This window comes from Neophocaena asiaeorientalis, unplaced genomic scaffold, assembly GCF_003031525.2.
Source record: "Neophocaena asiaeorientalis asiaeorientalis breed wild unplaced genomic scaffold, Neophocaena_asiaeorientalis_V1.1 scaffold418, whole genome shotgun sequence".
Taxonomy (NCBI): domain Eukaryota; kingdom Metazoa; phylum Chordata; class Mammalia; order Artiodactyla; family Phocoenidae; genus Neophocaena; species Neophocaena asiaeorientalis.
This window is the reverse complement of record NW_020175731.1, coordinates 3,268,969-3,295,572: the sequence shown is the minus strand read 5'-3', so window position 1 is coordinate 3,295,572 and position 26,604 is coordinate 3,268,969. Positions and strand designations below refer to the sequence as shown.

Here is a 26,604-nt window from a genome sequence, read left to right as displayed (position 1 = left end):
CACACACACCCTTCCGTAGCAAGAGGCACTTGATAAATCGAACTCTTTCCCTCCCTCCTTACCTCAAACCTGAGCAAGCCAATAGCTGGACAGCAGCAGAAGTTTGCCAAGAACTTGGAAGAGTCTGGACTCTCCACTCAGCTTCCTGAAGGTCCTACTCACCTGATAGGAAGAGGAAGGAGAAGGGTGTCCCCTCTCCAGGTGCACTGTAGCTGGAACAGTCCACAGAAAGTCCCGTGGTCTGCTGACTACCCTCTGTCCTTGAGATGGTAAGGGAGGCCCTCTCTAGGGGACCCGCAGCAGAAACGGTGCTCAAAACCAAGGCTCAGAATCTACAAGCGGGGCTTCCCTGGTGGCGCAGTGGTTGAGAGTCCACCTGCCGATGCAGGGGACGTGGGTTCATGCCCCAGTCCAGGAAGATCCCACATGCCGCGGAGCGGCTGGGCCCATGAGCCATGGCCACTGAGCCTGCGCATCCAGAGCCTGTGCTCCGCAACGGGAGAGGCCACAGCGGTGAGAGGCCCGTGTACCGCAAAAAAAAAAAAAAAAATCTACAAGCAGCGTCTGCCCCCTCAGACAGAGTGGTCCTTCCTCCTTCCTCCCTTTTCCATTCACGTCCCTCCACGAACTGCTTCCATCTCCCCCGTGTCCCCAACTCAACCCTCTTCGTGGATCGCACACACACACACCACACTCCCGGCTTAGTGTTTCTGCTTCTTCTTTTTCACTTACTTTGATTTCCCATGTGTGGATTACCCAAAAAACAACAATGGTTTTCCTGACCTGCCTTCTCAAGGTGATGGGCAAATGTGAGCCCTAAGACCATGTATGGAGATGAAAAGATAAGCACCAGATTGGAAGGTTTGAATTAAAACAGAGGCAAATGGCAAGTCGTATCTTTCCTCATTAACACAGGGTGGGGGCAGGTGATCTTTCTTCTGTAGCTTCATTACATCTAGTCTGTTGTTCTGCATCCCCTCCTCCTGGAAGCCTCCTGTGATCTCCACTCTGATCACGTATTACAGTTCTGTCCTGCTGGGAGCCTAACCAAGGGATGCAGGGGGAAGCGGGGGCGTGGGGGGCGGGGCAGGTCAGAGCCAGGCTGCTTGATTGACATCTTGACTCTGCAAGTGATTTGTTCTGCCTTGGTTTCCTCATTTGCAGAGTGGAGCCATTATTAGCCCCTCTTGCGTGGGTGGTTAGGAATATTCAGTGAGACGATCCATATAAAATATTTAGACTGTCTGGCCACCTATCATTACTATTATTATCATGATTTTCGTCACAGAAGCACTTATTAGACTGGACTGTAATCAGTGATTTACTCATCGGCTTCCTTCCCCCGAGGGTCTGGCAGCAAATCAAGAGCCAGAACAGTATCCTATTCAACTCCAGGGAACAGTGGTCATGGAGAAAGGGCCACTGTTACCAGCAAGGTGATAATTTGTTTCCGGAAGACTCCTTTCCTTCCAGAAAGGCTCCCTTTAACTTATGATTTGATATTTAGACATTTCACTGAAACAATTTTGTTCACTTCTCTCTCCTCTCTTTCTTCCATATTGCACAAAATAAGCGGAGTCTTTTCAACAGCCCAGAGGATGCCCCCTGTGTCCGTTATAGGTGTGTGGCAGCGGGAACCCTGAAGCTGGCCAACCGGGCAGTGACTCAGTGCTTTCCTCCCTGTAACTGGGGTCACCGCCAGCATCTCTTCTGATTGGTCAGGGACACCATATCAATACTGGTTAGAAAATAGTATTTTAATTATCAGCCTTGGAGGAAAGAATGCTAAGATTTCTGCTCTGGTTCGAGATATTTTGATACAGTTTAGGGCAGCCCAGGTTTTGGGTCTTGACTGTGAGACTGCCAGGGTGGTACAAGGGCCGTTGTTTCCAATGGACGGTGAACAAGGCACGTGCGTGGCACCTACAGGCTCCCCGAGGTCCATCTGGTCCACACAGTGGGATGGAAACTGCAGGAATAAGGGAGCCGTGGAACAGTTTCCAAGGTTGGCTCTAGCACATGGAGGAACAGCTCATAAGAGTGACATGTACAACTCCGCGCTGTCCCCGCTGTCCAGCTATCGTACTTCAGGTGACCATGCGGAGAAGGGCGGGGAAGAGCCACCTAGCTCCAGAAATGGAGAACAAAAAGGTTGTTGCTTTCTGCCTCCTGGCACATTCTGCTAAAATACTACAGTGAACGAAAAACTTTAAAGGAAAAACACTTTATGAGATACCGTGCGACTTGTGTCCGTGGATTCTGTGAGCAAGTGTTTCTGCGAGCTCGCCGCCTGCCTGGCCCTGGCCTTCTTCAGTGGGAGAACATGTGAGTGGGGTTGGCGTCAGACCCCCACCCGTTCCACCTCCAAACAGACCTCGGGAGGAATAACCTCCCAAGCGGGCAAGACGACCCCCTGCGACGGGCACGACTGGGAGTGCACGCACTGCCCACAGCTCTCCTGGCTGGAAAGCTGGCTGTTACATCAACCGCGAGTCTCCTCCTGCAGCTTCCAGACGGTGGTCACCCACGCCACTCCCTCAGTGCCATCCCCTCCACTGCGTCCACCCAGACACCCAGGCCTGACATGAGCCTCAACTCCTGGCGCTGAGTCTTCCCTTCCCGGCTGCTTGCCTCAGGCTGCCGTGACAAGCCCCCACAAGCCAGGTGGCTTCAAACAACCGAAATGTATTCTCTGTCGGTTCTAGAGGCCGGCACTGTGCTCCCTCTGGAGGCTTTAGGGGAGAATTCACTTTACCTTTCCCAACTGCTGGTGGCTCCTGGCTGCCCGGGACCTGGGGCTTCGTCCTCACGTTGCCGCCTCCTCCTCTGTCTCTTACAAAGACATTTATCATTGGGTTTAGGGTTCACTCTGGTGATCAAGGACGGTCTCATCTCAAGAGCCTTAACTTTATCGCATCGCAAAGAGCCTTCTTCCAAATCATTCAGAGGTTCCAAGAATTTGGATGTGGATCTATTTGGGAGGGGGGCACATTCAGTGCAGGTCACCTCTTAATGGAAAGGTGTGTTGTATGGATTAACACTGACTTGAGGTTTTCTATGATGCGCCTAAAGCATTTTCTCAAGAATAAACATCTGGTGGTATCTATTTCCAGCTGTTTGACAGGTTACTTAACCTCTTTGGACCTGTTTCTTCACCTGTAAAATGGGAATAATAATCATAGTCCCTACCATAGGCTTGTTGTGAGGGTTAAATGAGTTCCCGCAAGTGCAATCCTTTGAGTGCCATCTGGTGCATAGCAAGCACTGTCTAAATATTAGCCATTTTTATGGTGATTATCATCATGGCATTGGAGTCACTATTGGAACCTACATCACACAATGAGACTTTCCTAGACCGCTCACTTTGGTTTATTTTACTTCTAAAGTCTTCATTAAGTTTGTTACAATACTGCTTCTGTTTTATGTTTTGGTTTTTTGGCCCCGAGGCACGTGGGATCTTAGCTCCCCGACCAGGGATCGAACCCGCACCCCCTGCCTGGGAAGGTGAAGTCTTAACCACTGGACCGCCACGGAAGTCCCTAGACTGCTCATTTTACATTTAGTGTATTCTTCTAATGTGCTGGCCTTTTATGTCTCAACTTCTTGGAACTTGTTGCTGTGTGACCTTGGACAAGTTCCTTAATCTCTCTGAGCCTGTTAGAACGTCCCCCCTGGCAAGGCTGCTAAAAGATTAAAAGTAGTCAGTCGTGTGACGCACGGTTTACATCAATCCACGTTGGCTGAACAGTGAAAAAACAGCATGTGTACAGTTTACGGCTACTTCACAAACACTGGTGGCTTCTTTCTTCCCTGCCTGTGTCTTTACTGCTGCTTGGATTTTCTCTGCTGTCAGCTCTCCCCAGCCTGTAGTGAATGGCTTGCAGTTAGTTTTAGTCAGTTTCCTCCTCTGAGCCTAACTTTTCTTCAGTTTCCAGCACAGGTAAGGCTGTGCATTCCAGGCTGCTGTCCCTGAGCAGTTTCTTGCTGGCACATTTGGGGAGGAAGTTCATCAATATCTAAGCAAATCAGAACTGTTCTATTAGTTAAAAGATTTTCAGGTAAATTCTAACTTGGTGTGCCTGAAACTCCTAACCTTTCATGAAAATGCTGCATCGTCCCCCTCAGTGGTCTGTCACAGTGGGCAGGATCCAGATCATAAATCCTACAAGAGCTAATATGTCTATAGTACAACCACTCTTCCATCACCCTGGCTCTGCCAGACACTGTCCTCAGCACTTTACTTTCCATCCTCCCATCCTAATGATGTAGGTCCTGTTACGATCCCCATTTTACAAATGAGGAAAGAGAGGGGTGGGTTAGGGAGGGTGGGTGGGAGACGCAAGAGGGAGGAGATATGGGGATGTATGTATACATATAGCTGATTCACTTTGTTATAAAGCAGAAACTAATGCACCATTGTGAAGCAATTATACTCCAATAAAGCTGTTAAAAGAAAAAAAAAAAAGAAATGAGGCCCAAAGAGTTCAGTAACTTCTGGAATTCGAACCTAGGCCCTTGGAGTTCAACAGCTGGATTTGAGCCCCTCATTAAATGTCTGCAACAGTTCCTAGGAGGCACAGAGTTCCATAAATGTTTTATAGAATTAATTGAATGTTGAATGGCTTTTCCTGTTACCTGAGGGACCTCAGTCTTTGCTAGCAAACTGGAACATTTTCTTTGCCCCCCTGGCTTGAGAGTAGTGGAGCTTTTTCTCTCATTGGTTTCCCCATCTACACTGTAATGCCCTCGTCTTCATACTTGTGCATAGTATGAGGGGATGCACATTGAAGAGTATGGTTTTTTGATCTCGAATGCTGTGTGACCTGGGCAAGCCACATCACCTCTCTGAGCCTTAGTTTTTGGGGGTTAGTAACATTTAACACATTAAATATGCTAATATATATAGAGTGCCAGGCGCGACATCAAGTCTCAGTATACAGTAACTTGAAAAGTAAAATAAAAAATGCTTTGCATTTTTCTCAAGGAAGGTGTTGTATAGCTCTCAAGATGTATTTGAAACTATACTTTGCTTAGGTAAATCTTATATAGATATCTGTATTATAACAGCATATGTTTTTAGTGGCGATCACCCTAATCTTATGTATATTGAACATTCTGGCCAAAAAGATTGTAAAGAAATACTTTTAAAATTGAATGAGAAATGGCTGATGATAATCATCATTATGTATGAAACAGAATCATTTACCACTGAGGTAGATCTAATTAGGAAACGATAACAGACATCAATCATTTCAGCTCCTCGGCGGGAGCTGTGAACCTTCACGCGCTTCCTCTGTAACATGAAGCATGGTCTCAAATTGCCTCGCGTGGAGCCTGGCCCTTTTCCACCTGGATGATGAAGAGTTCTGGCTTTCCAATCTTTGTTTTTCTCTCTTTTTCTCTCTTTTTCTCTTTGCTACGTAGTATCAGTAGGATGCATTACTACCCTCGGGATCCAGGAAGTTGACTGGGGCCAGGAGTAACAGTAGCAGTAATAATACTAACGGCAACACCTGCTCTTTGAGCTGAGTGCTTACTAAGTGCCAGGCATCCTGCGTTAGCGATTGAAGAACTGCCGGCTCTGAGGTCAGACTCCTGGTCCTAAGCCATGTACTTGACTGAGCAAGTTACTGCCCTGGGCCTCGGCTTCCTCTCCTGTAGAGTGACATTCATAACATCACACCTCTTACAGGGTTGTTCTGAGGTTCAAGTGGGATAATATGTGTTTTGTACGAAGCACGCTATCTGGCGAGCTGTAAGCGCTTGGTGATGTTAATTACTGTTAATGCCTTAAAGAACTTTCTGGTGGAGGTGGATCTGGAACTCGGGCTGAGAGGCTTGGGGGCTGGCTCAGGGTCACGTGTACATTAGTGCAGGTCGGGGTGCGGGCTCAAGCCCAGCTCTGCCTCCGGCGGCGGGGCTCACATCCTGTACCCTCACACATCTCAACCTGTCATCGTGGGTGGTGTTGTCTGCACAAGAGGGAAACTGCTCAGTGGTTCCTGTTTCTACATCAGTTTGATTTTTGAGCCATTATCTCATTTGGGCAAGAGACCGACCGGCCTTTGGTTTGTGGATGGTGTACTAGCTTGCTGTCCCAAATTATCACGAATTGGGGGCTTAAAACAATACAGATGTATTATTTTACATTCTGAAATGGGTCTGATGGGGCTAAAATCAAGTTGTCAGCAACTCTGAGTCCCTTCTGGAGAATCTAGGGGAGAATCTGTTGCTTGCGTTTCCCAGCTTCTAGAGGCTGCCTGCATTCCTTGGCTGGTGGCCGCATCATTCCAACCTCTGCTTCTGCTGTCACATCTGCTCTGACTCTAAGCCTCCTGCCTCCATCTTCTAAGGACCCATGTGATTATCAGCTGAATAATCCAGGATAATCTTTCCAACTCAAGATCCTTACATCGGCAGAGTCTCTTTTTGCCACCTGAGGTCAGACATTCATAGGTCCCAGGATGAGGGCGTGGACTCTTTGGGGGGCCATCGATGCCTCCGTCCTGGCCATGTTCTCCTTTCTTGAGCTGCCGTGTGGTTGGCTTTAGGGCACGGTGGATTTAGTCCTAATCCCCGGCACCTCTCTTTACTGACCTGTGAGCCCAGGCCAAGCGTTTCATTTCTTTGTGCCCCATCTTCTCCTTTCCTCATCTGAAAAATAAAAGCTTCAGCACCCGTTCTGTGGGGCCAATAAGAGCACAAAATGAAGTAATGTGTGTAAAATGCCTGGTCCTGACTGGCTCTCAAAAATGGGAACCATTATTCTCTTGAAGATTACTTTCAAATTATTTTTAATGCTCTTGTAGCAACAAACAGAGCCCAGTGTCCTGGTAAAAAATGAACAAGGGTCTTAGCATGCAGGTCAAGGGGTCCCTGATAATGGCCTACAAAAAGCAGAAAAAAATCCCAGCCTGGTTCCCACTCACCAGAACTGGACTCGGTTGGGAACAAAAGGGTTATTCAGCTGACCAGATGTTAGGTGTGAACCAGAAAGGGACGGGGAGCCAGGATTAGCTTGTCCAACAGTATTTTATTGTGAAGGCTACAGATCAAGGCAGTCTTTTGTAACAGCGTTTATATTAAAAGAGGCACAAGATATTTTACGGCCCCTATCGAGGCCCAGGGCCTAAATAGCAACCCTGTTTGATCAGCCTTTCACAGGTTATATTATGTTTCCAGGAGGAATTGGGTATAAATCTTTCAAGGTGTCCATGTGAAAGTGGGAGGAACCACTGGGAATCTGAGGGGAGTAAAACAGAGAGAAAGCAAGGGAAGTCCAGGCCCTCTGAGCTGTCACAGAGTTTCAGACATGGGGCGTGGCCACCTTGGGTACCGTGTTGCCAAAAGATGGGCAGTTGGAGGTTGGGAGGCAAAGGGAAAGTGAAATCTTTGTTTCCTGAGGAGCCTTCTTTTTCTGCCAACCGCATCTTGTATCACCCTGCCCACTAGGCACGTCCCTCAAACATTCCCACCATGGGACTCGGGCGGTGGCCATTGCACTCTTGGAGCACGCATCCCCGTGGATCTCCATGTGGTGGGCTCCTTCTTGTCAAGTCTCAAATGAAATTTCACCTCCCCCAAGAGGCCTTCCATCCTCCCATCACTCCTTGTTTCATTGCCTTGTTGTATTGTCTTCACAGCTCTTATCACCACCAGAAATGGTCTTTGCTCATTTATTTGTCTGGTGTCTCTCTCACTGCCTCTGGAACATAATCTCTAAGGGAACAGGGACCTTGGCTGTTATCTACGGCCATCACCCAGTGCTGGGACATTGCCGCACTCACGGAGGGGCACTTATGATAATAATCGCTGACACCTAGCACCTATTTTATGCCTCATCCCTTTCGAAACGAATTCATTTAATTCCTCTCAACTCATCCATTTCACAGATGAGGAAACTTGAGACATGGTTTGATAAATGGAATAAGTCAAATTAATTGACTCTTCAGCCATATTCCAGGTATGACCGAATTAATTTAGTAACGATCAGTTTTCGATAGTCATTCTGTGTAACAAAACACCCCATTTCTTCCTGATGATTGTCAAGGGCGCTAAGGAACATGAAGAACAAAGTGGGAGCTAGAGACTGCATTTTATATTTTCAGAGAGTTGCTATGAACATTAATTGAGCATCTACCCTGTGTCAGGCATTCTGCTACATTTTATCTTATTTTATTTATTTGCTGGGATTCAGTCTCCATCATTGGGTGCATTTTATTTTTAAATACACAAAGTCCTGGGAAGTACAGCATTGCCCTGTTTTGTCCAGTTTGGGAAACAGAAACGTGGGGGAGGTTGAATACCTCACGCCCACACGGTCTCTGTTCTATTTTTTTTTTTTTTGCGGCACACGGGCCTCTCACTGTTGTGGCCTCTCCCTTTGCGGAGCACAGTCTCCGGACGCGCAGGCTCAGCGGCCATGGCTCACGGGCCCAGCCGTTCCGCGGCACGTGGGATCTTCCTGGACCGGGGCACGAACCCGTGTCCCCTGCATCAGCAGGCGGACTCTCAACCACTGCGCCACCAGGGAAGCCCTGTTCTATTTTTATTTCTCCCGAGATTCTCCAGATAAAGTCTCTACCCCACAGCAGAGCGCTTGGGACATGGTAGATACTCCATAAGTGTTGGCTGAATGAGTGAAGGGGGGAAAGGACACCGACCAACCTGTCAGGGTGGACGAGGAAACTGAAATTACTATCTTCATCTTCCAGACGAGGAAACTGAAATTCAGGGAGATTCAGGTCAATGTCACCCAGCTAGTCAATGAGTTAAGATTCAGTTCCAGACATTTCCAACTCCTCCAGCCCGTGCAGCCCGCGTGAATGGGGTTCAGGACCCACAGCATCTCCTCTGCAGTCTAGAGGCAAGGGGGGATGATAGTATACATGTAGCTTGGGACCCCCTGGGGAGCTGTCCACTCAGGACCAGAACCACCTGGGAGCACTGCGGGGTCCCCTCTGAGTGGAGCTCTGGGGTCTGAGTTCTGCACTGGCCTCTGCCCTGTGCGTGGCTCGGGGAGGAGGGGTTGAGAATAGAGGGAGCCCTCAAAGCAAACCACCCTGCCTGGGGGGTTTCCATGGATGGTGAAGCCAGGCCTGCGTGGACGATGAGTGGGATTCGTGGCTTGGCCAGAGCGTGGCAGCCGAGCCCGGCTGCAGGGACATCCGGCACTGACACCTGCCATAGTGGGAGCGGGCACCTTGCATCTCTGTGGAAGCCACCCTTGCGTCCTTGACAACAGAGCGCGAGAAAAGGTGAAACAGAGCCCCGCCCTGCGGAAAGTCGTAGCTTCCAGAAGTGCAGCCGGAATCCTTGCCAACTCCTTATGGGCGCTGTGGCTATCTTCCAGGATATCCACCGTAGCCCTATAAATACAGGCACACTTCCTGAACAGTGTCGCTCAGGATACCAGCTGTACTAGTCAGGGTTGTCCAGAGAAACAGAACCACTAGGGTGTCTGTATGTACATATACGGAAAGAGATCTATTACAAGGAATTGGGTCCCATGATTATGGAGGCTGACGAGGCCCAAGATCTGCAGGCTTGAAACCCAGGAGAGCCAAGACGTTTCAGTTTGAAAGGCCAGAAAAATCTGATGATCCTTTCTGGGAGGGTCAGCCTTTTTGTGCTGTTCAGGCCTTCAACTGATTGAACGAGGCCCACCCACATTGGGGAAGGCAATATGCTGCTTTAGTCAGGCTACTGATTCAAATGTTAATCTCCTCCAGAAGCACCCTCGTGGACACACCTAGAAAAACATTTGACTGAATGTCTAGGCACCCCGTGGCCCAGTCAAGTTGACACATAAAATTAGTCATCACACCAGCCCAGCAAGACATCCCGCCACCGTCCAGAGTTTCTGGAAGAGTTGGGAAGTACTGCCTCCTATAGTCCTTGGTAATTCAGAGAGCACCCTTGGGTGCCAAAGGTCCTGATAAGTCCTGCAATGAAAGGAAACCTGTTTCCATCTGGGTGGGATTGGGTAAAGGAGCGAGAGTCTCAGACAAGCTTCCTGAAGGAAATGTCACCTGAGAGGGATGTTGAGGACTAAACAGGTGTTTCTCTGACTGAGATGTCTAGGTTGAAGTAGCAGTGTCCATAATATTCTGTTGGCTTTTCCCTGCCTAAAGGTACGGCAGCAGCATTTGTTATGTTTTAGTTCTGTCCTTGGTGATAAGAAACCCTCGCTGACCACCAGACACAAGTGGGTCAGTGATTCCAGTAGACTCCTGCTTACCCCAGTGTCGGAAACCCCAATGATGTCTTGGCGCAGATCCTGGTACTAAAGGTTGCCATCTCTCTGGAGTTTATGATCTTGCTTTTCACCACAGTGACTTTGAGAAAGGGAGAGACAGAGACAGACTAGAGTTAATAATGGTGGCCTCTTTATGGTCTAAAAGTTTAACCCTTATGCTCTCTGGCTTTTCCCTTGAAGCCGCCTTGTTAGGGAACGAAAGCTGACCTGTGGCTTAGATGCGTGATCCCAGCGGCAGCAGCGTCATGTAGCGAAAGTGCAGAGAATCGGGTTCTGGATGTACATGCTGCTCCTGACCCTAACCCGCTGGCTGCTGGGGCCACAGCAGTCAGTCCCTGAGCACCAACCCTGCGCCGGCGCCGCCGGGCCAGTGCCTGGCACGCCCCGTGCCTCCATCTCCAAATTGGTCTAACGGGGATAAGCTCCCTGCCTTCTTGGACAGGTGTGAATCTGCTAGAAGGACGTGCTGTGTACCTCAGAAGGGCAGCTGACCTTTGGCAGGAAAGAAGGGAGTGGAAGAGGGAGAGAGGAGGGGCATGAAGCAGGGAGGGAGGTGGATTGGTGGGGGGGACAGCAGAGCATCATCAAGCAGGGATTGACGCCTCCTGGCTCAAAGCGGAGCCCTGCCCGGCGAGGAATGACTCAGCAGACAGGCAGATCCAATACTGAGGTTTCAGCAAAGCGGAGAACGCGTTCCGCACCCCCACTTCCCAAGAAAAGAGAGAGAGAGAGAGAGAAACTCTTGATATTTATAAAAAATCATCAGTGTAGTCATCGTGTGGAAAATCAGAAATGGGTTGGATGTTATGGTGTAACCGTGTTTTTACTCCCAGTCACATTTGAGAGGATGTGTGGTTTTTGTCAGGACTTGAGGCTGCTGGAGGTCTAAATCCAGCTGTGGCTGCACTGAGAGATTTTCATGTAACTGCTGAGAGCAACTCAGTGGAGTCAGAGTAAGTCATTCAGAACATGTGGCCCGGACTCATGTTCCTCAGGAAATGGTATGATACTGTGAGATTCTCCTGCCACCTACCCCAGACCTTATCACTTCGGTGGGGTCCATCCTTGATTTGCTGACACCACACTCTCACCGCCCCACCCCCAAGGGAACATTTTTTAAAATTATTATTTGAATGGTTTTATTTGACATTTGAATCTTTTTCATTGCTGTATCCCTTGGCACATTGGTGGACAGTTAGTAGAAGCTTAGTAGCCATTTGTTGGATGAACGAAGGAAGAAGTGAGTGAGTGAATGAATGTTTGAGTGCATGCGTTGACATCTATGGGAAAATGCATTCCTATAGGATATTCACCCCTGGATTCAGTTCCATCACGCTGCTGTTTCTTAGCCGTGGAACCCAAGCTGGAGAGGCAGCCTGGAGAGGCCTGGAGTCCTACCGATCTGGTGGATTAGCAGAAGGCCAGAGAGGAGAAAGAACGTTCCCACAATGGTTGGCACTTGACTGCAAGTGGACACTGCTGGCAGAAGACCAGTCAGCAGTGGAAACGAGGGAGAAGCCAGGAGACGCGGCAGAAGCCAGGGGAGGGCAGGGCTGCAGATCCCCAAGCTGATGGCATTATTGGCAAGAAAGGACTCTTTCTGTGTCCAGACCCATGGGTGTGCCTCCCTTCCAAAGGAGCCCTTCATTTTCTTTCTTTCTTGAAGGATTCTAGGATAAATAGGAATTGGTAGGAAATACAAATAGACCGGTGAGTGGGTGGGTGGATGGGTGGATGAAAGGACGGATGGATGAATGGGTGGGTGGGTAGATGGGCATCAACATGACACATTATAAAGAGCGTTGGTCTTGAACGGCAAAGCTAACAGCCTGTTCCCTCCCCAGGCCCAATTCTGTCATCTGTAAAAAGAGAACAGTAAACCCTGGCCCTCCCTAGCTCCAAGGGCCATCAGAAAGCTCAAGATAAAAGCCAGACACCTTTGTTCAGTCCTGGTGCTCCACAGCTGTAAGGAATTATTAGCCGGGTCACCTCTTCCCCTCCAAAAACTGCCTGTCATCCCCCACGTTGCAAATATATTATGATTAAAATGGAAGGGTAAGTCAGAATCTTAGTAAACTCTGTGATCACTTTGGAACCCCTCCAGCGAACTCTGCGTGGATTTTTCTTTCCTCCTCTCGGCTCCCAAGCTACTTTCCTTATGTTGGAGGTTGCCAAGCTTTTATGGCTGTTTAGCTGTCTTATCCATGCAGATGCGTAGCTTTAATTTATGCTGAAATAAATCTGCAAAACCTCATCTGTCTTGTTGTTCTAGAAGCATCAGGTGTAAGGCCTAAAAAAAAATCCTAATATATGGTCTCTGAAAGAGCTGAGGTGCGATCTGCCTGCTTGTTACTCAGTTTGGCTTGAAATTCTTCTTTTCCATCCCTTGATATTTATATATAAGCAAATGAGGTGGTTTGGTATAAAAAAACGTATGACGCTTAATACGTATGCTTGTGTCAGGTCACTTAGAGTGCTTTGTATTGAGAAAAATTAAGCTGTGATTTATCATCCAGTGATGAAATCTGAATGTCCCTTTTCCGTTTTTAAACATTAATCATTGAGGCATGATATGTTGAGTCAGCGACCAGGGATTCAAACACTAATTTGCTGTGTGACCTCAGACAAGTCTCTCAGCCTAGCTGAGCTGCGTTTCGTCCTGTAGGTGAACACCTGCTTGGAGGACCCCTGTGAGGATTAAATGTGAAACTGTATGTGGGGTGCTTGGCATATAAGAGCACTTAGTAAATGCTGTTAGGTGGCACCACAGTTGTGGTCGTGTTGATGCAGGATTTTGGGTGAGAGATCAGGCCCAGACTTCCCTTTAGAGCAAAGTCAGATCAAAATAACAGTTCCTGGTGCTGTCTGTGTATTCATTCCCTGACAACCTGAATTGATTTACGCCCTCACTCTTGTGCTATCTGGGGATTTCTCAGACTTATGCTCTGGTGTTTTCTGATGGCTGCAGAGATTCATTCAAAACATTTCTACACAGCAATTCCATAGGGTTGACCTGACTTTTCCTAAAAGTCAAATGAACAGCAGCTCAACCTGTCTCACCACGCTCCAGGGCTTGGCTGGCCGTTCCCCAGGTGCCAGACTGTGGGACAGCCATTCTCTAAGAGATAGTCCTCTGCATTTCCTAGCTCACCCAAGTGCAGAAGACCCTAAAGACCAGGTAGCTGATGGACGATTGTTGTCATAACGTATAGGAAACTTGATTCTGGTACATACTAGGCCCACACAAATTCAGTTCCTATATGTCATTCTCTATGGGCTCTTTTTTTTTTTTATTTTTTATTGGAGTATAGTTGATTTACACTGTTGTGTTAGTTTCTACTGTACAGCGAAGTGAATCTGTTATACAATATGCACTCTTTTTTAGGTTCTTTTCCCATATGGGTCATTATAGAGCACTGAGTAGAGTTCCCTGTGCTATACAGTAGGTTCTTATTAGTTATCTTTTTTTTTTTTTTTCTCCCAGGCTCCCAATTTATCCCTCCCTCCTTTCCCCCTTGGTAACCATAAGTTTGTTTTCTACTTCTGTGTCTCTGTTTCTATTTTGTAAATAATTTCATTTGTGCTATTTTTTTAGATTCCACATATAAGTGGTATCATATGATATTTGTCTTTGACTCTATGGGCTCTTGATTTAGAATTTTAGGTTCTGGACAAGGCTTGCAGTTGCGGAGACTACTACATTTTAAGGCTTTCTATTGTGAATTGGTTTCCCTCTGTCCGTCTGTAGGGTTGGATTGAGACTTGTTTGTGCGTAGGTCCCAACTTACAAGGCACACGGTCCTTCTCATATATGGATGCCACAAACCTACAGTTGATGCAGCAACCTCTCTGGATGTTGCCAGGTACCAAGAGGGGTTGTGATAGAGCCTAGGGTTCAGGAGTTGCATTGAGAAGCCAGCAGGGCCTAGGCCAGTCACCAGCACTTCTGGGGCCATCATTTTCGCACCAAGTGTTTTATGACTTGTCATCTTCTCACTTGGGTGTTCAAGCCAACGGTTGCCGACTGAATTCTCAAAAGCACCTTGCACATTAGAGGTACTAAGTAAATGTGTATAAATCCTGGATAGCACAGCAGTAATCATGACTCATAATAATGGCTTGCATTTATTGGGCACTTACTGTGTACCACACTATGCCAAATGCTTTCCTTGGATTATCTCATTTTACCCTCCAACCATCCCATTAAGTAGATGCTGTGAGATCCCCATTTTACAGATGAAGAAGCTGAGGCCAAAGAGCTTCAGAACTCACCCACAGTCACAGCTAGAAAGCAGGGGCAAGGCTTTGATCCCAGGGTGGTCTTTAGACAACTTCTGGAAGTGGACAGATGCTGTGAGGTGAGATGGGAGGATGGATACCAAGGTCAGTTGAGCACAAAATTCCTTTCAAGGAAATGGACTTTTCTGCCCAGAACTGTCATATTCCAGACAGCACCCAAGAAAAATTTTCTTCACAGCTTCAGATTTGAGATTAAGAAATAACTCAGATGCAGTCTTCTGGTCCACGAGCCACTGTCATCACACTGCAACCACATTTCCTCCTGTTTATTGCTGGTGGGTAGGAGGTGGGGTTGTCGTTCTGTATTTCCTGCTCGCAGCCAGTATGTAGAGGGGTAGGAGTTCACACTTGAGTTTGGCAACAGTGTGGTCATGTTTTCTGTGTGTCACTTCGCAGCATGGCATCTGACGGGCCTTATAATTCTCGGAAAACACAAAGGTGTGTGGTTATCTCCGTGTCTGTAAACTGGGGATCCTGTGTGGCTTTAAGGCTGTCACAGCACAAGGGAACCTCAGAGACCCGTGGCTCCCATCCTTCCATTTTGCAAATGAGATGCAAGCATTCGGGTGACTCATTCTGCTGGGCTTTAACTGTGGATGAAACGGTTTGCTGTTAGAAAAGCGGGTTCGGAGAAATTGCTGGTGCTCTCGTCCTGGTCCTTGATTGGGCCCCAACCTGCAAACTCAGGGCCGTACATCCGTTGCTGCCCCCTACAGCAAACATGCTTCCTTCAGGTAGCATCACAGCGGAAGCTTCGTCTGCTTCTGAAGGTGGGGCCGGTGACTGTCCTAGCCCATGTCGAACAGCCCCGTGAGAGCCTCGTCTGTGTGCTGTGTCCTGGTTAAGACTGGGGCAAAACTCACCCCCAGGAAGCTAAGTGAGCCTAGTCCGTTCATGATTCATTTAACAGCCTTTTCTGGAGCACTCACTCTGATTACATGATGAATAACAGTAACTATTTATTTGATATGCTTCTCTGTGCTTGGCACTGTGATAAGTGCTGTCTAACATCAGTGCCCGAGACATCCCAAGGCTGGAGTGGGCGGGGGAGACACCCGGCCTTTAACATGGTGGAGAGGTTTGAGCCACCCTGGGAGAGGCAAAGCCCCAGAAGACCGTCATCGGGAAGACAGAGGCCAGCAGAGGCACCATCTGTGTCCAGTTGTGTCCCTGCCCCCAGCTCTGCTCCTGCACGGGCTTTCCCAGCCCTCTCTCCTGAGAATGTCTCTCTGTCCACCTCTCTTTACCGTCCCCCCCCCACCCCCATACATACCACTTTCACAAAATCTTACCGTATATTTCTGATTTAATACCACTGTGAAGAAATCACAGTTCAGGTCACAACTGGATAGAGTCTGTGTGGGAAGCTGGATGAGTCTTCCAGAAGTTCTCGAGAGCATTTTTAATTTGGCTAAGAGTGATTATCTCCCCATTCAGGTGGGCTCAAACTCTTGGGGGACTCAGGTGAAGATTTAAATATAAATGATTCCCATGTAGCCACAGGAAATCAATTGAGTGGAGAAAGGACTGGAAAGAAAGAGCGTGCAAGATTTAGTTTTCGTTAAAATAACACGGTGCCTATAAATAAGTTGAGACTCGGTTAATAGCTTTCTATTCAAGGGGAGTTGGCATTCCAGAGATTATGTATGGGGGGGCCTTGAAAATCAAGACTTTCCTTTCTAGTCACATCTTTTGTGCATTCTGAGGGTTGAATCACTTTATTTGTAGTTTTCTTTTCAATTAGCTAAAACTATTGTTACTTTTTTTTTTATGTTATCTTCACTATTGTTTCCTCTTAGGTAGGAATAAAAGTTGACTTTTTTTTTTTTTTTTGCGGTACGCGGGCCTCTCACTGTTGTGGCCTCTCCCGCTGCGGAGCACAGGCTCCGGACGCGCAGGCTCAGCGGCCGTGGCTCATGGGCCCAGCCGCTCCGCAGCATGTGGGATCTTCCCGGACCAGGGCACGAACCTGTGTCCCCTGCATCGGCAGGCGGACTCTCAACCGCTGCGCCACCAGGGAAGCCCAAAAGTTGACTTTTAACTTGTGAAAAAGGGAAGTATTAAAGCCAACATCCAAAGCCGCCTTCTGACCAGTCATGGAGCAAACAGTGAGAAACAGCCTGCTTTAAAGTAGAGAGGAGTGGGCTTCCCGGGTGGCGCAGTGGTTGAGAGTCCGCCTGCCGATGCAGGGGACACAGGTTTGTGCCCCGGTCCGGGAAGATCCCCCATGCCACGGAACAGCCGGGCCTGTAAGCCATGGCCGCTGAGCCTGCGCGTCCGGAGCCTGTGCCCTGCAACGGGAGAGGCCACAACAGTGAGAGGCCCGCGTACAGAAAAAAAAAAAAAAAAAGGAGAGAGAGGAGTATCTTGGAAAATTTCCCCAAGCATAAAGAGGCCTCTCCAAGATATTCATTGTGGTCCTAGGCACCACTTATAACAGGGGATTGTTCAGATAGCTAAATAAGCTGTGTTCTATGCAAACTATGAACTACGATGCAACAATTAGGAAGAACAAGGTAGATCTAATCTAATAAAAGTCATATCCTACTGTTGAAGAAAAAAAAGCAAGTAGCTAAAAAATTCTTGCAGTCCAATACCATATACCATAAGACAATTGCAGTATATTTTCTGTGGGCACACTTATGATAGAGGCATAGAAATGTACAGACAATAGTCTGGGAGGACTTTAATCAAGCGGAAAGCAGTGCCTACATCTAGAAAGGTAAGAGGGGACCAGGAATGACTGATGGAGTTACACCTCCTTGGTCCTTGGAGTGGGAAGCTGGAGGGTGAGCCTGTTGGCCTGAATGCTCCCTGACCAGCTCTGTGAAGCTGGACCTTGGGGTTGGCTTTGCCCCACCTCTGAGGTCAGGCGTTGTTCATCCAGGCAGTGTGTGTGACAGTCTACCAGGACAAGACGTGTGTTACTCATCAGGGATTCAGTGTGACCAGTGACAACAGCTCATCCTTATGTAGTACCTGCAGTTTGTCAGGGACTGTTCTAAGTGTTTTATGTATATTAGCTCATTCAATCCTCACAACAAACCTATGATGTAAGCACTATTATTATTTCTATTTTACAGAGGAGGAAATTGAGACACAGAGATGTTAAGTCATTTATCCATTGCCACACCGCTAGAAAGTGGAAGAACTCTGACTTGACCCCAAAGCTGTACACATAGGATGGCAATGTGATTTATCCTCCAAACTGGGATGCTTGTGAGAATGAAAGGGGCATCATTAATACTTACACAGGTCAACAGGCCTGAGCTGGGGCCATCCCAGGCAAACCGGGATGTGTGATCACCTAAATGGCACTGTTTCTTGCCCCTGACAGAATGGCGCCTGCCCTTGTAGAGTCTGGGGCTCAGGGCGTGGGAGACGAGAAAGTGGCAGTGCCAGTGCAGCATGCCACGTGCCAGCATGTGTGGGTTACAGAGGGCTGGGGAAAAAATGGTGGCACAGAGTAAGGCCGCTTATTTGGTCTCTGGGAATCAAAGAGGGCTTCCTGGAGGAAGGAGCAACTCCGCTGATACTGATGGATGAGGAGTTCGGCAGGCAGAGCCTAGTGTGTTGTGGTGAGAGCTGACCTTGGAGGGATAGCAAGGCCTGGGTCTAGAGAGGACGTCTCTGGCTCTGGCCCCAGGCACATCCCTAGGCTCTGGGACCTCAAATAAAATAAGATGTGGTTTATATCAGGGGTCTGGAGACATTTTCTTAAAGGTCCAGATAGTAAACATTGTAGGCTCTGTGGGCCAAGAGGCAAAATTGAGGATATTGTGTGGGAACTTATATAACCATGTAAGTGTAATCATTTAAAATATGAAAATCATTCTTAGCCCTAGGACCAAAGAAAAGGGGCAGCTGATTGGATTTGGCCCTGGGTGGTTATGCCACATTTACCATATTGCCCGGGTTTAACTGGCATATCTATTTGTCAGAAAGCTTTGCCGTGTATTATGTAGACGCTGGTGTAGTATCAAGGACATGACACAGCTCAGAATCTAAAGACCTGTCAGCCCTGTGTTCAAGCTCATCTCTGCACCCACGCAGCAGCCGTGAGGCTCTGACAGACCTCTAACCCTCCCCGGATCTCAGTTTCCTAAACCTGTAAAATACAGATGATAACCCCCTACTTCCCGAGGCTGCTGTGAAGACCCAGTGAGAATCCACTGGTTAGATCCCCTTTCCTCTTATTCAGCACTCATCACACACTTATTCTGTGCCAGACACTGCCCCAGGCTCTGAGAGATCAGAGCTATACCTGGTAGCCAGGACACCATTCACAGGTACTTTGTGAGTCTGTTTTTGGTGGTCATTTCCGAGCACAAGCCCCTGTCCTGATGCCGCCGTGGTGGAGGGAATGAATGTGATGTAGGATGTGCCTTCACCAGAGTCGCCAGCCGGGGTTCTACCTGGGAACATGTTTACTTCGACAAAATGAAGCCTGAATGTGGCAGAATGGGTGTGAGGTTCTTTGAACTCCTGGGATAAAAAGACCGAGATGTCACCAAAGCCTTCATCTCTGGCATCAGTCCTGGGGTGAGTGGGGAGTGATGAAAGCCCATTGGTGTCTTCCTTTTGCCTCAGAACTTTCTGCCCTCTATGTGCACTTAGAACGATCTTTCAGGTCTCAGCTTTGATGTGGGAATTAGAGTTCCCCGGGCCTGAGTCAGATTCCAGACCCCCGCGCCGCAGAAGTCGGGAGCTTCCGCTTGGCTGAGAGAGTTCCCACCAGACCCTTTGTTGGGTGGGAGACAAAGCAGCCAGAGAAGATTCTGGAAATTGTTGGTCCTTGAATCAGCTCTTGGGAAATTGCAACAGCAAAGGGTATGGGGAGTTCTTTGGAGATAGATGAGCTGCCCTCAGATCCTGGCATTGTCACTTACCAGTAAATTGTGTAACCTTGAGCAGGTAACAGGCCTGCTTTGAACCTCAGTTTTGCCCATCTGTAAAAGGGACATGGTATTGCCTGTCCACCTGGTTTGCCGTGAGGACTAACTAGTGAAAATTGCTAACGGTTAGTGAGTGCTTCTTATGTACCAGCTACTGTGCTAAGGGCCTTATCTTGCTGTGCTAAGGGCTCAACTCTTCAAGATGCTATGAGGTGAAGGTACTGAGCAAAGAGAGGTGCCATGTCTGTTCCCAGAACCTAGGCAGTTTTGTTCCAGAATCAACATCGTTAATCATTAGGTGACATTGCCCCATTAAGAGAGATAAAACTCATGAAAACAGAAACATAGTTCTCAAACACACGTATGTACATGTGCGTGTGTGTGGCCATGTAGTTCCACTTCTCGAGCAAGCATTTCCTGAGCACCTACTCTGCAGAGCCCTGGAGACATAAAAGAGACTAAGGCACCGTTACTGGCAGAAAAGGGAGCGCCAGGCAGCTACTTCAGTCTTGTTTCGGAACTAGTGACAAGAATGCTTCCTTCTGCTCAATTCTACCCCTCCTGTGCTTTAACTTACTATTAAATCATTTTAAAAGTTCTTTTCCCCCACAGCACTTGGCCAGAAGTGGGGGAAGGCATCCACTGTTCAGAAGCAGCCCTCGTGTGTCCCGTCACAGTTCTCCTTTCTTGTGCACACCCGGTGTTGCCACATACAGGGGTGACTTGGATGTGACACTTGGCTGTGAAGTCATGTTCCTGGACTGCTGGGAACAGTGGGACAGCCTGGGAGGAGCTGACGGGATGAATAACATTAGTGGAGGTGTACGTGTACGGAGGACCTTGTGTAAATAAATGATGTGACACCCCCCACCCTATTTTGGCAGTGGTGCAGGGCTGAGAAAGGGACACGTGGGAAAGGAGTTTATTTTTCCTTTGCCAGAGCAGTCATTCTGAGTGTACACAAAACATAGACCCCAGGGGAACCTCTAGGTATGTTAAATCACCATCTGCACCCCCTCTGCTGTGTGAAGACCCTAGTTGGTGGGGCTCACAGAATAGTTTCTCAAGTCTCCTGCTTGGTTCACACCCACTCTACCTTTTTTCTCCTTCCCTCTCTCCCTCTCCCTCTCTTTCTTTCTTTTCTTTTTCTCAATTTGGAAATTCTTTGAAGATAAAGCAAATGATATAATAAACAATCTTTTACTCACCATCCCAAATTAATGAATATAACATTTTGGCGTCTTTGCTTCAGCTCTTTTATGGGTCTGCCATATAATAGAGATAAATCGTCATCAACATAGAAGTCTCTTTTGAACCTCCTCTTCATCTCCCTCCTCTCAGCCTCCTATTATGAATATACTATGTAAATCCCAGTCTGTGTTTTCACACTTTAACTTCTACTGTGTGTAGCCGTATATGATATATAGTATAGGCTGTGTGTGTCCACAGTTCATATAGGTACTGTCATCCCGGATATATTATTCTTCAGTTTGCCCGTTCCACTCAACCTTGTGTTTTGAGGTTCAGCCCCATGGATCTCTTAGTTTAATTACTGTATCGTTATCCTTCATATGACCATACCACATTTTATTTATCCATGTCTCTATAGATAGAAACATGGGTTGCTTCCAATTTGGCGTCATTAGAAACAGCACTGATTTGAACATTCTGGTGCATGTCCACCTCCAGATGCACAAGTACAAGAGTTTCCCTACAGTCTGTGCGTCAAGACACCCACCAGCAGTGGGCGAGGGCTCCTGTTTCCCCGTATCCTCCCAGCCGCTTGATTTGGCAGATGTTTTGCATGTCTTACCAAATGAATGACCTCTATTGAAAAAATTGTAAAATGAGGGGAAAAAATGAGGAGCTGGCACAGAAGTGTCACCAGCCTGCCCTCGAAAAGGAATGCTTTGTAAATCCCAGGTTCAGCGTCTTCCTTCCACGGGGCTCTTAGACATTCTGGCTTCGTGAGCCTCTTCTCTTTTAACTGGGACTTATCAGCCTCTAGCACAACAGCATTGCGTATTGGCTTTAGCCAAGTGGAGGGTGACTCCCTGCAGCAATTTCACCAACTCTGGATTTTCTTCCTCTGGGTCATTTGAAAACATCTGTGCTTCATCTCCCATCTGCTGTCAGCACTTGGTCCAAGTCTCATTACGCGCCTCTCAGCTGGACAGCTGCCCCTCAACCTCACTGGCTTCCCGGCTTCAATACCCACCCCACCCCCTTTTAAGACTTCCGTTCATTTCCTACAATCACTTATCAACCCATTTATTCATCCATCATTGACTGAAGCCCTGCTATGTGCAACCCTGTAACTACAGTTATGGCTCCTGTTACCTGCTGGACCGAATCCAAATGCCTTAGCCTGGCCTTCAAGGCATTTCTCCATCCCAGCTCCAACCCCTTTCCCCAGCATCCTTTCCACCTTCTCCACCCGACCCCAGGCATCCAGTCTCCTTGCTCACAGTTCTCCAAACACTCGTGACAGTGTTCTCACTCCCTCTGCCAAGGTTCCTGGTCTCCACCTGTTAAACACTTTGTGGTCGCTTGAAGCTCAGCTCAATTCCTGTCTGAGGAGCTTTCCCAGTGCTCTGAGGCAGAACTGATCCTTTCCCTCCTGTGTTCCCATAGAGCTTTGCACATCATTACCCATCTTGCCAGCTACTCCAGAGCATGACCCATCCTCATTCACCTCTGTAGCCTCAGGGCTGAGGGCCATGTCTGGCATACAGAAGGTGCTTGATTAAAGCTTTTAATGAATGTCTCCCAACTCCTTCATTGCTGCACTTACCTGTTCAGCACAGGTACCGCTGCCACCCAACTGTCCATTATTTGTTAAGGGAGTTTTCTGTTGAGCAAATTAGTGCCGGAGACATGATTGAAGGTTTGTTTAATCTTAAGAAAATTAATTAGTTTTTAAAGAGTTTAACGTAGCGTGTGCCAATGACTTTTTAATCAGGAAATCTTATCTAAAGCAAGCACTCTTTTGCGTTTACTCTATTTTTCAAAGTAATTCTACTGAATGTTATCAAATGTTGTCTTTAATTCAGATTTTGCTAATTCAGATCAAGCTTGTCCTAGACCATATGAATTAGAGAAGAGTCCTCACTTGCTATCTGGTCAGTCCCTATTAGGCACCATAAATGACCGGGCTGTATTTTAGAAGCTCACTGTAGTCAGTCCAAAGTGAGACGTGCTGTAAGTGTAAAATACACACTGAATTTCAAAGACTTGGTACCCTCAAAAAGGAAAATCCCTCGTTAATATTTGTCAAATATTAATTACAACAATTATATTTTGGACCTACTGAGTTAAATGAATTGTTGATTTCACCTGTTCCTTTTTACTTTTTTTTTTTTTTTTTTTTTTTTTTTTGGTGGTACGCAGCCCTCTCACCGTTGTGGCCTCTCCCGTTGCGGAGCACAGGCTCCGGACGCGCGCGCAGGCTCAGCGGCCATGGCTCACGGGCCCAGCTGCTCCGCGGCATGTGGGATCTTCCTGGACCGGGGCACGAACCCGCATCCCCTGCATCGGCAGGCGGACTCTCAGCCACTGCGCCACCAGGGAAGCCCCTTTTTATTTTTTTGATGTGGCTGCTAGAACACTGTGAAGTACAAGTGCGGCTTGCATTACATCTCTGTGGGACATCGCCGGTCTGGATTGTTGAGTCACGGAGAACAGGGTGCTTGCCTCCCGGTAAATTTCAGACAGTCGGTGTTCATTAAGTGTCTGTTGGATGAATGAATGAATGAGGTTGATCACTAACACATGGCTTCCTCTTATCTACTGTGGGACCTCAGACAAGCTGTTTCACTTCCCTGGGCCTCAGGTTTTCTCATGTGTAAAATAAGCGAGTAACCGGAGCCCTGTTATCCGCTTCCAGTTAGATCTCCAGTGATTTGGAAAAAGGATTTTAGTTCTCTACTTCCAGGGACTGCAAAACATTGCTCACTGGGGGCAGGAAATAATGGTGTCCCCAGCTTACCGAGCGGTGGGGTCAGAAGCCTCACTGGGAACCCTCTATAATTTCATCTTCTGTTGCAGCCCTTCCCGGATTGTTTCTTGGTCTCACTTAGAGCCAGGAATAGTCTCGCTGCAACGCCCGTCTTTCTTACAGCTGTCCCCGCATAACTTCTGGAATGTATTATTCATTTTTATCCCATCACACATAATTGATGACTCAACTCTAGCAATATCAGATTAAACATCAGTGAGGTTGTTTTCCCGCTCCTACATTTGCACTGAAAATTATATATTCATGAGGCCATGTGGTGGTCAAAAGGGCAATTAACAAAGTCAGATCATCTAGGTTCAAATCCCTCCCCCCGCATTTTACTGGTTATGTAACTTTGGGCAGGTTAACCCAGTACCTAATTTTCCTCATCTGTAAAATGGGGAAAATGCTAATAATTAACTCATGTAAGATGGGGAGAGGGTTACATGAAAATAATGTATGCAAAGCAGTTAGCACGGTACCTGGCACCTGGTAATATATTATTATATATAATTAATTATATATCATAATTCATATATATATGATTATACTATTGATTTCATTTTCAAAACCTTTATTCCATACCCACGCTGGGCCAGACATTATTGGGATATCACCCCGTATCCCAGAGAGAGAAAGTTTTCCCCCCATTATAGCAGCTTTTAGGGAAAATGGCATAGCAAAAAGAATAAGGGTGTAAGCAGTCATAAGATTCAAAACGGGAGAGTCAGAGGGGCTGGCCAGGCAAAACGTAACAGCAGCAGCAATCGTAATAGTAATGCTAAATGCCTTCCGTGGTCTAGTCCCGTTACACGTTCGTTACACGTGTGGTCTCATTTCATCTTTATAACTACTTCATTTGACACATGGAGAAGCTGAGTCTCCAAGGCTGAGTCCAAGGTTGACCTACTACCAAGTGAATCCAAACTCAAGTCTTTCTGCCCACAAGTCCTCTGCTTCTTCTACCACCTCCACTTCTCTCCATTCGAGTGATGGGATCATTTCTTCTGATGTGTCTGAAAATCTTCTTTGCCTACAATAAGACATTTTCCTCCCCAGCGTTCTTGAAAATCAGGCAAAAACAAATCACTGGGGTTGAAACCAGAAGACTGCCACTTTCTGTGAAGCGTGCTCCTCAGGCACACCGTGGGTGGGCTGTCCTTGTAGCATAAGAGGGGTCTGGTGATGATTAAAGCTGGGATGGTGGGCTGAGCTACCTGGGTGAATGGAGCTCCCTATCATGCAGGAGACTAGCAGGGGCTCAAGGTGCAGCATTCAGGAATGGTCAGCATTTTGCGAGACCGGCGAGGTCCCTCCAGGTGAGACTTCAGAATGGAAAGTCAGGGATGCAGCAGGAAATTAGACAGGAAGACGGGACCTGGGCCGCCCCAAGCCCGGTCTGCCTGTTCAGTTCTGGTGAGAGTGGGCAGGGAAGGTGGAGCCTGACACCCGCTGCGGTGCTGGGACATGGCAGGGGCACAGCCATGTGACCCTGGCCACAGACTGTCCTATGGTTCCCTCCCCCAGCCCTGGGCTCCAGTGTTTCTCCAGGCCGACGTCTCCTGGGGTTGGGTCAGGGTGGACTCAGCAGACACTCACTGCTGGTAGCCAGGCTGGGCTGGGGCAGGCAGGACTCACAGGTTCACGTGCTGCACCAAGCTCACGGTCACGTGGGTGCCAAGCTCACCGCGGATTCTAAAACGTCCACCTTTTATTCGTTCGACAAGCAGGCTGAGAAATTCTTCTCTCTTCCATTTTCAGAGATCCTTGGAGAGAGTTTCTCCACCTTGGGTAAGTCACGATAGCGTCTCCTTTGCCTGCCATTTACAAGTTGTCTGTGGCCCACTTCAAAGACACCCTAATGCCAGCACCTTCTAGGCGCTCGGTAAATAATAATTGCTAACGGTTGGGGAGTGCTTCACTCTGTGACACATTGTTCTAGATCATGCTCTGTACTATTTCACTGAATCCTCTCAGCCGTTCTGTGAGAGTTCACAGCAGTCCTGATTTATAGATGTGGAAACTGAGGCACACAGAGGTTGAGTCCTTTGCCCAAAGTCACACAGCTAGCGAGGTCAGAAACCCAGGCGGCCCTGAACCTGAGCGCTGAACACGGACACGAAGCTGCAGGCCTATGGGATGGGTGTTGGAGAACTGAGCCCAGGTGATTCCTCAGGGTCCATCAGGAAGCTTCCAGAAGGGCTCAGACAGCCCTTCGTGCCAGGAGGTCGAAAGACCTCCAGCCCACTGCAGCAGGTCGTCTCTCTCCCCTGGTCTCTCAGCTCCTTCTCTGAATCGTCCCTGCCCCCGGCAGTGTCTTAAAACATGTTGGAAACATTAGCTGGTCCCCTGCTATTCGTCCTCGCTGGTGTTGGCTCAGACAGTGCAGTTTAGGTATCTTTCCAAGGGCAGACAGCGGGTCAGTGAGAGTCGATGATGGATTCCAGCAGATAGGACACCGATCAGATGGGATGCGAGCCTGGCGTCCTCCTCCTCCTCGTGCACTAGCAGCGGCTGGGCGCTGCCCCCAGGGAGGGGCCTGGGCCCCGGGGCACCTGGGGGGCTCAGCAGGCGGGTGGTCAGGGCTGATCTCCTGGCCGCTCAGGCTCTCTGGGCACCTTCCCTTGTCAACATGCCCTCCCATGCCTGCTGGTTCTTGGAAACTCGCTGGGCTGGGGCTGTCTTTTCGTTCCCTGTTGCATCCGCTACAACAGTGCCAGCCCATAGTAGGTGCACAACAGGGTATTTGTTGAATGAAGCATCGGTAGTTCCTGTTCAGAGCATTATCTGGCTGACACATGGGTCCCCTGGGCTCCAGTCTTGTCTCCCCATCTGCTTCTTGGATGTCTTCACTGGACGTTGCACATTTAACATGCCAGGAGCTGCCGAAAGCCGCTCAGCTCACATCTGCCACCTCGGCGCCTGGTAGCCCCCTCCTTCCAGCTGCTCAGGACAGAATCCTCAGAGCCCGTGTGGACACCCTCTTTTTTCATGCCATGTGTTCAGCCAAGACACAGTTGCTCTCAGCTCTGCCTTCAAAACAGACCAGGAAGGCAGTGGCTTCTCCCCACCCCGCCTGCTGTCTCGTTCCTACAGTCTCGCCTGGACCATCCTTGCTTCCACCCTTTTCCCCACCAAAGAACATTCTAATGCTT

At 48.2% G+C, this 26,604-nt stretch overlaps 1 protein-coding gene across 10 annotated transcripts in view; it reads left to right on the top strand.

Annotated features, from left to right (window-relative positions):
• The window catches only part of CHST11 (carbohydrate sulfotransferase 11), a 280,883-nt gene that overhangs the window by 191,357 nt on the left and 62,922 nt on the right, over positions 1-26,604 (top strand). For 6 of the 10 annotated variants that reach the window (XM_024732140.1, XM_024732142.1, XM_024732143.1 and 3 more), the window contains one exon: positions 25,211-25,240. The exons of the other annotated variants lie outside the window; for them this stretch is intronic. In XM_024732140.1, the coding sequence (XP_024587908.1) occupies positions 25,211-25,240 (30 nt within the window). The remainder of the gene's footprint in view (positions 1-25,210; positions 25,241-26,604) is intronic. 10 annotated transcript variants of the gene reach the window in all.